The sequence below is a fragment of the Amaranthus tricolor genome, chromosome 11 (assembly GCF_026212465.1).
Source record: "Amaranthus tricolor cultivar Red isolate AtriRed21 chromosome 11, ASM2621246v1, whole genome shotgun sequence".
Lineage (NCBI taxonomy): Eukaryota > Viridiplantae > Streptophyta > Magnoliopsida > Caryophyllales > Amaranthaceae > Amaranthus > Amaranthus tricolor.
In genome coordinates, this window is record NC_080057.1 from 3,130,926 (window position 1) to 3,142,509 (window position 11,584).

Sequence of the window (11,584 nt, forward strand, 5' to 3'; positions counted from 1 at the left end):
GATACTTGCCTGTAGCAAATCCTTGATCTCATCTTTGTGGGGTTGTGGGTATCGATACAACCTAACACTCACTCTTCAAAATTCTCCATATATTATATTCCGGTAATTACCCCTGACCCTCTTTCTACAACGATTTAACATGGCCTTCTATGAAATACAAATTCTGCCAAGGTAAGGGTCACCTCCCAAAGTCATGGTGTCACCACTCAATAAGAATTTTAGGGTCTGAGTTTTCCAATTAGTGGTACTTGTGCAGAGTTTCTCGAGGACTATATGCCCAATTAAAAAAGCGCATGCCATTCATTGGTTATTTGGGGCAGCCCAAACATGTCCGGGTGGAAATATAGCTTTCAAATTAAGTTCTGAATTAGTGGATGCTCCCAAAGGGAGTGGCGATGCCATACGCAAAAAAAAAAAAAAGACTCATAGAATGGCAGAGGCAAATAGAGCTTTTGCACATTTTCTTTAATCCATGAATATAACAGTATCTATATAGACACCTAGATCCATGAATCCATATATCTCGATCAGAAAATGATTAATAAAAAAATAAAGAATTGGAAATGATCGATGGGTCTTAAAATTTTAAACCCGTTTGATCTGGGTCTAAGTGCAATGAGTCGAGTTTGAGTTTTGATCTCAATAGACCTAAAGATATTTTTTTAAAAAAATAATTAAATAAGTCACAAGTTATTTAATCTTAAGAATCAAATAAAAAAAATACGTAAAGAATCTAACTCCAACCTACAACAGTCACTCCTCCAAGGGCTCTAAGTCAAACGACTCCTAGCACCTACTCTTGTCAAGTCGATTGTCGTATATGTTTAGTAGTATTTTTTTAATGTCTCTTTTCTTATATGAAGTTTATTTTGATATGCACTATTCAACATGACACTATGCCAAAAAAGCCTATTTATAGCTGTTGAAAATAACTTTTTATAGTTGTTATGAATGGCTATAGAAAATACTTCCAACAACAATAAATCACTCAGGCTATAAATAGTCTTTCATGCTTTCTATAGCGGTTTATGAATGGCTATAAGTTACTGTCACTTCTATAGCTTTTATAACCGCTATAAATAATGTAACCTTTTATAGCATTTACAACAACGATAATATTAGTTATATTTATGCAATTACAACATCTATAGATAATAGCTATAACTGTAAACGATAATGATTATTTTTTAATTCCATAACTTAACGATAATGAACAACAGCTATTGAAAGCAGAGTTGATTCCTATCAGTTCTCCCTCCTTTAATTACTTGTCATAACCATTATAAATTGATACCATAATGATCAGTCCAGAAATAAACCAAAAAACCAAAATCATAATAAATATATCCAAAGTATTAATTAAAATCAAATATCATACATTTCAAAATTCTTTGATAACTAATGATATTACAATTTGTAACAAAATATAAAAATCTATCATAGGTAAGGCAACAAGTGGTTCACCCATTCAACTCTCACTTCATCTATTAGCTCCTTAGTATAAGTTGGATAAATATGTCCTGCATAATACTGTAAAAATGAAAAAAAAAATGAATGTCATAAGTAAAACATAAATATAATAGGCTAGTCGTAAAGTCATAATAAACGAATCAATATAAAGAGCTACTATAACAATCCAAATTATTGAATATCAAATAAGTATTTTCATATAATATAACTTATCAGTCACTTCAACTAAAAAATACTTTTTTATTCAATCACTAAAGCTAATTTCCATGTATCCAACCTAAGTACTTCATCATAATCTCAAATTGAAACGTGATTCGCTTACAATGGATCGTTGAAGTCCATCGGATTATAAGAACACTAATTCAATCAATGATAGAACAATGTAAAATTCACCTATAGACTTTAGCATTGATTTGCAAATAAAAAGATCAACCAAACAAACAGCATAACACATAGTTGATCAAAACAGAGCAAATTCCATTGAAATTCCTCTACAAACATCCACCACTTTATACAAATACATCCCCAAATGACAATTACAACATCAATATTCAATAATCAAAAATCAATGCAAGAAAGCATAACAAGCAGTAGAAATATAAACCAAAAGAGCAGAAGTAACAAGAATAACCAAAGCAGCAACATCATGTTTAGTAGATTTCCTACAACTCGAAAATCCCATCTAATTTTAGTCACATTCACCATTGACAACATCAAAAACAAGCAACTCATTACACTTTTAACAGCAGAAACCAACATCCCAACTCTTAATACCTTTGTGTTGATATGAGCTCTTAATTCCAAAAGTAACAAGAATATGAAACCTATACATTACAACGTTGTACTTTCCAACTCAACCTATGCCAAGGTAAAAGTAAAGCAAAACAAATGTTAAAAAATACTTACAGTTTCTGGAATTTTGGTTTCTTTGTGGTCAATTATCTCTTTGATGTATCTCATTACATAATAGCCACAATCAATATAGTTTGATTGGTTAGGACACTAGATCACAAATACAAAAACACAAAAGAATAATTACGCTTCTAATCACAAGTATCATAAAAATTTATCATCTATTAATTAAATGCAAACCTGTATTTTTATCCATTTAGTGGTCTGTTTCATCTTTTTGGAAATCTCTTTTTGGCTTCGAAATAAGAGAAGTGCCCTAAAAAATAAAACTCATTAAAAAAAATAAAACAACCATTTTCTCAAAATTAAAAGGCAACACTCAAAAACTTACGTTTCAACCACTTCAAGTAAATCTACTCGTGTAATTGGGCTTTGTTGTAATGAGTCAAGATAATATACCACATCATCATATGGATCAATCACACACAATATCCAATGAAGCCTATAAAATTAAAGGATTTATTATGCATGTAATAATTTTTACGAACTTCAAGATAATAAAAATATTTATACTGAAAATTTACCCGACATTATAAGGTGCCAAGAAGACCTTCCCTTTGTTTGCTTCAAGGTTTAATACATTTAAAATGTATTCTGAGCGAGTCCTTTGGTTGTGTTGAGTCATTTTGAAGTCTTTAAACTTCGTTGTAACAAGGGAGATTCTTGATGGACATAAAAACCCAAATTGATGGACGTTTTTATATTTAAGCTCTTGGTTTTTCAATCTGTTATTTTCAATATGAAAGGAAAACATCATTATACAAAAACAAAGATAATAAAAACAAGAATAATTGAATGGATAACGTTTTAGTACTTACGACATATAAATCAAGATATGTACGACAACAATCTTTTCTTGAGCTAAGAATTGAAGAAATTGTTCCTTGCGAATATGACATTCTCCAAGCGTATTTCGTAATTCTATGTTAATCGGTATCATTACTTGTTGATCACTCGACATTCTAGAGACATATCTATAGAAGAGTTGAAGGATTGAAGGGAGCATTTCTACATTAAGAGCTTCTTTATTTGGATAGCCATTAGAAGAGTTTTGAGGTGAAACAACTGAAGATGACCCTACTTCCTCCAATGGCTTCAACGGAACCTCTAACGTTTTCACTTTTAAAGAAGCAACTTTTCCACTCTTCTTGCTAGTCAAATCAATTTCTTCATTATTACATTGGATATTTGATGAATTTTCTAATTCAACAACTTTATCCTTTTTCTTGGATAAATCAACCTGATTGTATGCATATACAATGTGTAAACAAAATTGTAAGACACATAAGTATTAAAATTTGATCAATAATATGAATTTAGATTTTTACCGATTGATCAAGAATGATAAGTTCTTTGGATAAGACAAAAGTTTGTTTTGCTTCACTAATTACAGTTGCTTCACCTGGAATAGGTACGGGAAGGGTTGTGCATTCTTCAACAGAATTTATAACCATTACTCTCACATATCCTGGCCGTAATTGTTGTGTGTGCATGGTTGTACCGATATTATGCACTTGTCCAGTAGCAACAATCCGATAACTAGGTTCGGACAAGGCCAATTGACAATTTGTAATACCCTAACACAAAAAGAAATTAACTATGAATCATCGATGAATGTATGGAGAAAAAGTGGAAAGAATATGAGATGGTGTTTCACGAGATTGTGCAAATGTGCAAGTGCTGCAGAATCTGATATGTGCATTCATAACCATTACTCTTAGCTTATTATCTATAAGTTCCTAATTTTCTTAAAAAAAACATGAAGTAAAAAATTAGTTTACCTCAGGAATTTCAGTTTCACCATTATTCGGCTCTAATTCAGTAGTATTGTTGTGTGTAGAAGGTTCTACATTCCCTTGTTGTTTCTTTTTCCATTCCTGAATTTCAAGCTCCATGGCTTTGATACAAGATTCCATGGCTTTTGAAAGCTCCGAGCAATCCATCTTAGTAGCCCATTTTCCGAAACATGTTGAAATTCTCGACCCTCCACCGACACCTCTGACGCGACCACCATGCTCTTCCTTATTTAACGCCTTTTTTAGTATATCATCACGACCAGAAATCTCTATTTCTCCTTGAGATGATTGATTTTTAAGGTTGCCCTGTAACATGAGAAGCAAAGTTATTGAATTGGATAACATGAGAATAAACTCAATGTGCAAATGAAAATCATGGAAACATACAATAAGACCAATAACTTCTTTTGCTTGTTCGTCGATGACATTCTCATCTTCATCGCACCTCATAAATTTCCATAAGGTTGCGCGATCTAATTCAGTGATGAAAATACCTTTCTTTTCCAACCGTTTAATCTAAAAAAAACAATGCCACAAATTTCTTATGTATTTCAATATTAAATTATATTTTTCGCACTAATATTACAAGGTCACATGCATTTCAAACTACGTACCACATCAACTTCAAGTCGTGCATAACCCAATCAAGAGTACTTTTGAGGGTATAGATTAGTTTTTGTTGCGCGCTTTCGATTAGCTTCCCTTAACTCCTATAATTAACAAACTATTATTTACTTACCTTAAGAAAGAAATTAGAAATAAATTTTTGCTAAGCAAATATTATTGTCACATACCTGGAACTTTGGATCGAGGCGACTTTTTACAAATTCTCTCCAATCTGATTTATCAATGAAGCAAAATTTTTTGGGGGGGATTTCACGTAGTTGTTTTTCAGGATCATATAACCAATTTCTAGTTAGCTCTGACTTAAAGTTCTTCCAACTATAATCTCCAGCCTCTATAAAATATCCCTTCCTATTATGCTCTACAGTGAATGTTATCTACCAAAAAGAGTGACATATGTACATGATTTAATGTTAAGGTACATCAAACTAAAAGTAGATACAACAAGCGCTCCAAAAGAACTAATTTAGAAAAATGAAGCTCACCATAAGCTCTTCAAATAATGCATCTGTTAGACGTTGAGGTACTTCAGGCCACTTATTGTAAGTGATTGGAACATTTTGCTTCACAATTGAACCCCAATAACTCATCATCTTTTTGCTATTAGGTCCAATCGGTTGTCCTTTAGTATTCCATTGAACTTCTTGTACTTTACCCTTATTCCTTCCACGTATCACTCTACTCAATACAGTTGGACCTCGACCCGAATCAGATTTCCCTGCATAAAGCACACCTGGCATACGAGGCTCATAAACATTTTTCTTTTTAGGCTTTTTTGAAGGTCTCATAATCTGCGTGATAAGATTCAAAATCTATTTAAGTGGTTTGAACATCAATAGATTAGCACAATAACAGCAGTAGGTTCAGATTAGATTAATATAGGGTGTGCAATAAGCAGAACAGCTGCAGTTCTGGTTCAAAACAAATTCACGCAGCTGGTTTCATCACATTTTATTGTGTTCTTTGATTTCTGTTCAGTTGAAGACTCATTTGGCTTGTTCATAATGAAACTTCAATTTGGCTTGTTCATAAGTAGTATTGCCAACTATTTATATACCATCTCCCCTAATTAATCACAAACAGGGCTATTTGGTATAAATTTGCCAAGTACTAGAGTTTATTCAAATAGACACATCAATGAGTAACCAAACTCCAACACTTACAAAATTTTCATTTTAAATTTCTAGTTTTAATAGCTACTTGAATTTTGGTTCATTGAGGTACTTTAGAATTTCAAAGCCTTTTTATTTATAGAATTAGCATGTTCTTTGAAAACAATAAACTATGTCTACTTGAATACTTCCATATACCAAAGACAAAGACACATACACTCACTCGCTCATTTTACCAGACTGTGGGGCAGAACACAGATAAAGAAACAAGAGCTAAATTACAACAATGGAGTAACTTGCTATTATAATATTTGAACTAATTCAATGAAAGTTAATTCCTTTGAATCTATCTATAAAAATTATCAATGAGTCTATACTAAGTATAACAACCAATTCAATGAAAGTTAATTCCACAGCAATCAACGAATTATCTTAGAACCCTAAATATTTATGCAATTGAAAGTTTATTCCATAAAACAAAAAAAAAGGTCTATGAAATTCAAATAAATATATATCACTAAATACATAAACAAATTGAAAACAATAAACTGTAAATATTACCTCAATTTGTTAGGAAAGGCAAACAAAAATTGTAATTAAACTTGACTTCTTCAATTTGATGTATTGAAATACCCTAAATTTAAGGAAAATCAAGTAGAAGGAAATAACCAAACTTAATTAGGAAAAGATTGGTTTTGCAAGGGAAATTCAGAAATTTTAGAGTTGTGGCTTATGGGCTATGGCGGTTGAAGCATAAAAATACAAGAAGAATTGAGTTTGAGGGCTACTGAAAATAAAAGAAGGAGGTAGTGGGAAAATGTAAAGCTGACTACCCGCGGGTTTTTTCAAGTACTTCCTTTGTTTTTTCACTTTCAACATTTTTTATTTTCACACCTTTCAATTAGCGCTGAATAGAGTTTGGTCTAATCCGTAAATTAAATTGGACCAAATCGTAATTTTAATATTTGCTCTGGTCTACGGTCCAAACGGTCTGGTCTGTTTTTTTTCAAAAAAATCCGGTTCACAGTCTGGTCTGTTTTTTTTCAAAAAAAACCGGTTTACGGTCTGGTCCCTATTTTAACTTATAGATTATAAGCCGACTAGCGTTCTGTTTTTGTCATAGTAAAAGTCGAGTCTATCTTTACTATTCTAAAATGTAAAACTTTTATCTAAAACCAAATAAATGTTCATAAATTATAAAAACATTATACAAAATCCATTTACTATTCTCTAATCCACTACATAGATAATAAAAATGAAAAAAGAAATATATATATATATATATATATAGGTGCTTAGTTATAAAAATTCTTACCAATTAGTTTTTTTCTTTTTTCTTTAACATTGTTTATGGGTATCATCTGATGGTTCAACATTTATTCCTTCAGAATGAACAAATCGTCGATACAAACATCATCTCCTAGAACTATATCATTTGTGGCTAGCGCTTCAAAAGGTAGAGAGAATGAAGCCTCCTCCATTTCATCTATATCATCGTCAAACGGACATTTTTTATTTGATGACAGTACAACTGACCAACTATTAGAAGCAGGGTCATTTACATAAAAAACTTGTTTCGCTTGAGTTGCTAATATAAATGGCTCATTCTTATAACCAATTTTTCTAAGATCAACGAGAGTAAATCCAGAGTCTATCTACTTTCATGCCATTATTGTTATCTACCCACGTACAGCGAAAAATAGGAAGCCTAAAGCCAATGTAATCTAACTCCCATATGTCATTGATCACTCCATAATATGACATTTTTGCATAAATTGGATTTTTGTCTTTTGCACTCGACATATGCAAAGCTTCAGCTTCTTGACATACACCACTATTTTGCATTGTAGACTCATTATCTTTGTCCTTTGTGTAGAATGTATAGCCATTAATTTGGTAAGATGTATATGATAAGACAGTTGTCGAAGGACCTCGAGATAGCCATTTCAATCTATCGGAAATTTTTGAAGGAGAATAACCTAATTCTTCTGAAATTTGAGTTTGGAACCTATCAATAAAGGTACGGTTGTGTTCTTCAATTCTCCACTTCTCACTCTTATGTGGGTATTGTTTTTTTAGATAATCCAAATGTAACTTCTCATATGGCCTAACTTCCAAACTATTATGCAATACACATAGATGAACTTGATTCACTATAGCACGAGGCATGGACAAATCCTTACATGCAGATATTCCCTTCCCTTTTAAGCCACCAGAATGCCTAGGTTTTGGAATCCCAATAGCATCAACATTAGCCAGGTACTTAATACAATATTCCATGGATTCTTCAATTAGAGCTCGTTCAACTATGCAACCTTCTGGATGACTTCGATTGTTAACATACCCTTTTAAAATTTTCATATATCTCTCAATAGGGTACATATATCTTATGCTGGTCCACATAACTGTATCTCTCTTACTAAATGTACAACAAGATGAACCATAATATCGAAGAAGGAAGGCGGAAAATACATCTCCAACTGACATAGAGTGATAATAATTTCATCTTGCAAATTTTTCAATTTCACCGGATCAATAACTTTGTTACATATCTCACTGAAAAACATGCAAATTTTAGTGATAGTATATCGAACATGTTCCGGAAAAATAGACCGAATAGCTACAGGAAGAAGATGTTCCATAAGAATATGATAGTCATGGGACTTCATGTGAATCAAATTTAAATCAGCCATTGACACACAACTGCTGATTTTGGAAGAATATCCCTCTAGAACTTTTACTCCAATTAAAAACTCACAAAATTTTCTTTTATCTTTAGTAGACAATGTGTAACATGCTGTCGGTAGATATGTATTACCATTATCATTCTCAACTGGTTGTAACTCTGACCTAATATTCATGTCAACGTAGTCTAATCTAGAATTAATACCATCTTTTGTCTTCCCAGTTATGTGAAGCAAAGTACCAACAACACTTTCACAAACATTTTTTTCTATGTGCATTACATCAAGAAAGTGTCTTATATACAAGTCTTTCCAATATGGAAGTTCAAAAAATATCGACCTCTTCTTGTACCCTCTAGTTGGAAGACTCTTCGCACAAAGTTTTCCATGCTTTACTTTTAAACCTTCAACCTTTTCAAGTATTTGTTCCCCTGTTAATGGAATCGGAGCTTTCTCTATCTCAGCTTTGCCATCAAAAGCTGTTTTCAATTTTCGATAATGATGAACATTAGGTAAAAATCTACGATGCCTTAAGTACACAACTTTTTTTGAATTTTTTAACCTCTTTGAGGCCATTTCTTTATCACATATGGGGCATGCCTCATGCCCTTTGACACTGTAACCCAACAAATTCCCATAGGCTGGAAAATCATTAATCGTGCCAAATAGCATTGCTTTCAATTTAAAATTCTCATTACGATGTGCATCAAACACTTCGACACCTGATTCCCACATCATCTTTAGATCTTCTATCAGTGGTGCTAGATAGATATCTATATCGTTCCCAGGTTGTCTTGGTCCAGATATTAACATCGAAAGCATTAGATACTTTCTTTTCATGCACAAATCCGGAGAAAGGTTATAGATGCATAATATAACAGGCCACGTACTGTGAGAAGAGCTTTGGTTTCCAAAAGGATTCATGCCATCTGATGCAAGGGCAAGGCGTAAGTTCCTAGGTTCACATTTAAACTCATGAAACTTATTATCAATTTTAATCCACTGTGGGGAATCAGCTGGATGTCTAAGTTTTCCATCCCTTTTTTTTTCCCTATCTACATGCCAAGTTAAGTTCTATGCATCTTCTGCAACGCCATAAAGCCGCCTTAATCTTGGTATTATTGGAAAATACCACACAACTTTTGATGGAACATTTTCTTTCTGATATCATGAAGCTTCACAAATTGGGCAACAATTTAGTGATGCATATTCCTTCCTATACAAAATGCAATCATTAGGACATGCATGTATTCTTTTACAACTCATTCCTATTGAGTTTAGCATTTTTTTTGGCTTCATATATGCGATGGAAGTACATTTTCATCTGGAAGCATGTCTTTAAAGGCCTCAAGTAAGGACGTAAAACTCAAATCAGATATTAAGCCACGTGCCTTTATAGCATATAATCTTAATAATGCAGATAGTTTACTATATTTAGAACAACCTTTGTACAATGGTATGTTTGCATCATTGCAGAGAGTTTGAAACATTTCCGGAAAATCTTGTAAGTTTTCCCCAATAATTTGTGTCAATTCATCTAAAGAGTCAACATCAAGGCTGTCCTTAAACATCACATCATCAGAGTTATCTCGATCTTGTGTATCATCATTACATCTCTTAGAAAGTCCCCCTGTAGTCTCTTTACCACTATGGTCAAGAGGTATACTATTAATACTTTCACCGTGTTTTATCCAAAATTTATATGCTTGATTTATTCCATTTGTTGCCAAATGAGCCCGTACCCCATCCACGTTACTTTGAACAGTATTGTTGCAATCTACACAAGGGCACAAAATATTATTTGGATCTTCTACATGTTTAAGTGCAAATGATAAGAACATTTCCATTCCTTGTGCATACTCAAGGGAGTCTCGCCTGGCATACATCCATCTATGATCCATACTTGCTACAATGTTAAAACAATTATTTTGATAAAAAGATGGTATAAGTTTATAACATTCTTCCATAATCTCCAACAATCATTACATAATAAATCCTCATATTTATAAATATATAGCTCTAAAATATGACAAAATTTTGGTAAAATAAATAGTACATAAATAATATTAATAATAATATTATAGCACTATTGCATGAAGACACAAATTAAATACATAAAGAAGCGTATGTAAGATGTTAATATGGGAATAACATAAATAATATAAAAGTGCATATAGTTGCAAAACTTTTATTAGCATGATAGTTGTGTGCAATTAAGAAATAATATTTAAGGTGCAAACTTAAGAAATCTTTTTAATTTATCGTTAGGTGAACTTAATTCAATTTTTATTAAACTATTTTTAAACAAAATTTAAATCTAAATAAGCATCATAATTCTCCTACATTTAACACAATTAAGCCAAAAAAGTATTTCATATATAATTCAAAAATAATCAATATGCTATTTCATTCATATGTCATGGTGTAATGTAAAAATTTACAATCAATTATGGTATATTACCTTAAATTTCAGTAGAACTTTTAATGATTGATCTTGAATTTCACATCCAAATGATATTATTAATCTTGATTTGGTAAAAAGAGTTAATGAAATAAACGAGTATGTTTGTTTGTTGTTTCTTTAAATAAAGTAATTATGCAAATGATACAGCACGTTGTTTGAAACCTTTTTTGGAATCGCAATCTATAGCTGTTAAAACGATAATAAATAAGGAACCTTATTTATAGCCGTTGTAACAGCTATAAATGAGGATCCAATTTTATTGCAGTTCAGACGGCTGTAAATAAGGAGTCCGTACTAACGCGGTTTGAATGGCTATAAATAAGCGTTCTATTTTTAGTGCGGTGTGAACGGCTATAATTCATATTCTTTTATAGCATTTGAAAGAAACTGCTATAGATCAAGCGCCAAATATAAGTGCTTTTGGCGTAATGTGATTGTTTAATGTATCTATGTTTATAGTCACACAAGTAATAGGATAGTTGTAATATATGAATAAGTGCTTTAAAAAAATAAAAAATCATA

General features: G+C 32.0%; 1 protein-coding gene across 5 annotated transcripts; it reads right to left on the reverse strand.

Moving 5' to 3' along the window:
• Window positions 1-1,180: 1,180 nt before the first annotated feature.
• LOC130827106 (uncharacterized) lies at window positions 1,181-6,744 on the reverse strand. 5 transcript variants are annotated; one of them, XM_057692725.1, is made up of 13 exons: window positions 6,476-6,729; window positions 5,288-5,535; window positions 4,973-5,179; window positions 4,793-4,888; window positions 4,566-4,694; window positions 4,164-4,484; window positions 3,711-3,959; window positions 3,201-3,622; window positions 2,907-3,107; window positions 2,714-2,824; window positions 2,563-2,638; window positions 2,377-2,472; window positions 1,186-1,530 (listed from the first exon to the last, which is right to left on the reverse strand). In XM_057692725.1, exons 5-13 carry the CDS (start codon window positions 4,626-4,628, stop codon window positions 1,438-1,440), a joined length of 1,632 nt encoding a protein of 543 aa, XP_057548708.1. In that variant the 5' UTR covers window positions 4,629-4,694; window positions 4,793-4,888; window positions 4,973-5,179; window positions 5,288-5,535; window positions 6,476-6,729; the 3' UTR covers window positions 1,186-1,437. The 5 variants fall into 5 exon arrangements, with proteins under 5 accessions (XP_057548707.1, XP_057548706.1, XP_057548708.1 ...); XM_057692726.1 differs by having other exon boundaries at window positions 4,973-5,593; window positions 6,476-6,744; XM_057692724.1 differs by lacking the exons at window positions 4,566-4,694; window positions 4,793-4,888; window positions 4,973-5,179 and having other exon boundaries at window positions 1,181-1,530.
• Between the last annotated feature and the right edge of the window lie 4,840 nt (window positions 6,745-11,584).

Excerpts from the sequence above, each read along its gene's own strand:
- LOC130827106 (XM_057692723.1), bottom strand. The coding sequence starts at position 5,590 with ATGAGACCTTCAAAAAAGCCTAAAAAGAAAAATGTTTATGAGCCTCGT. Across the intron at positions 2,825-2,906 it reads TTGGCACCTTATAATGTCGG|GCTTCATTGGATATTGTGTG; the intron begins GTAAATTTTCAG and ends TTAATTTTATAG. Across the intron at positions 2,473-2,562 it reads CTAAATGGATAAAAATACAG|TGTCCTAACCAATCAAACTA; the intron begins GTTTGCATTTAA and ends TTTGTGATCTAG.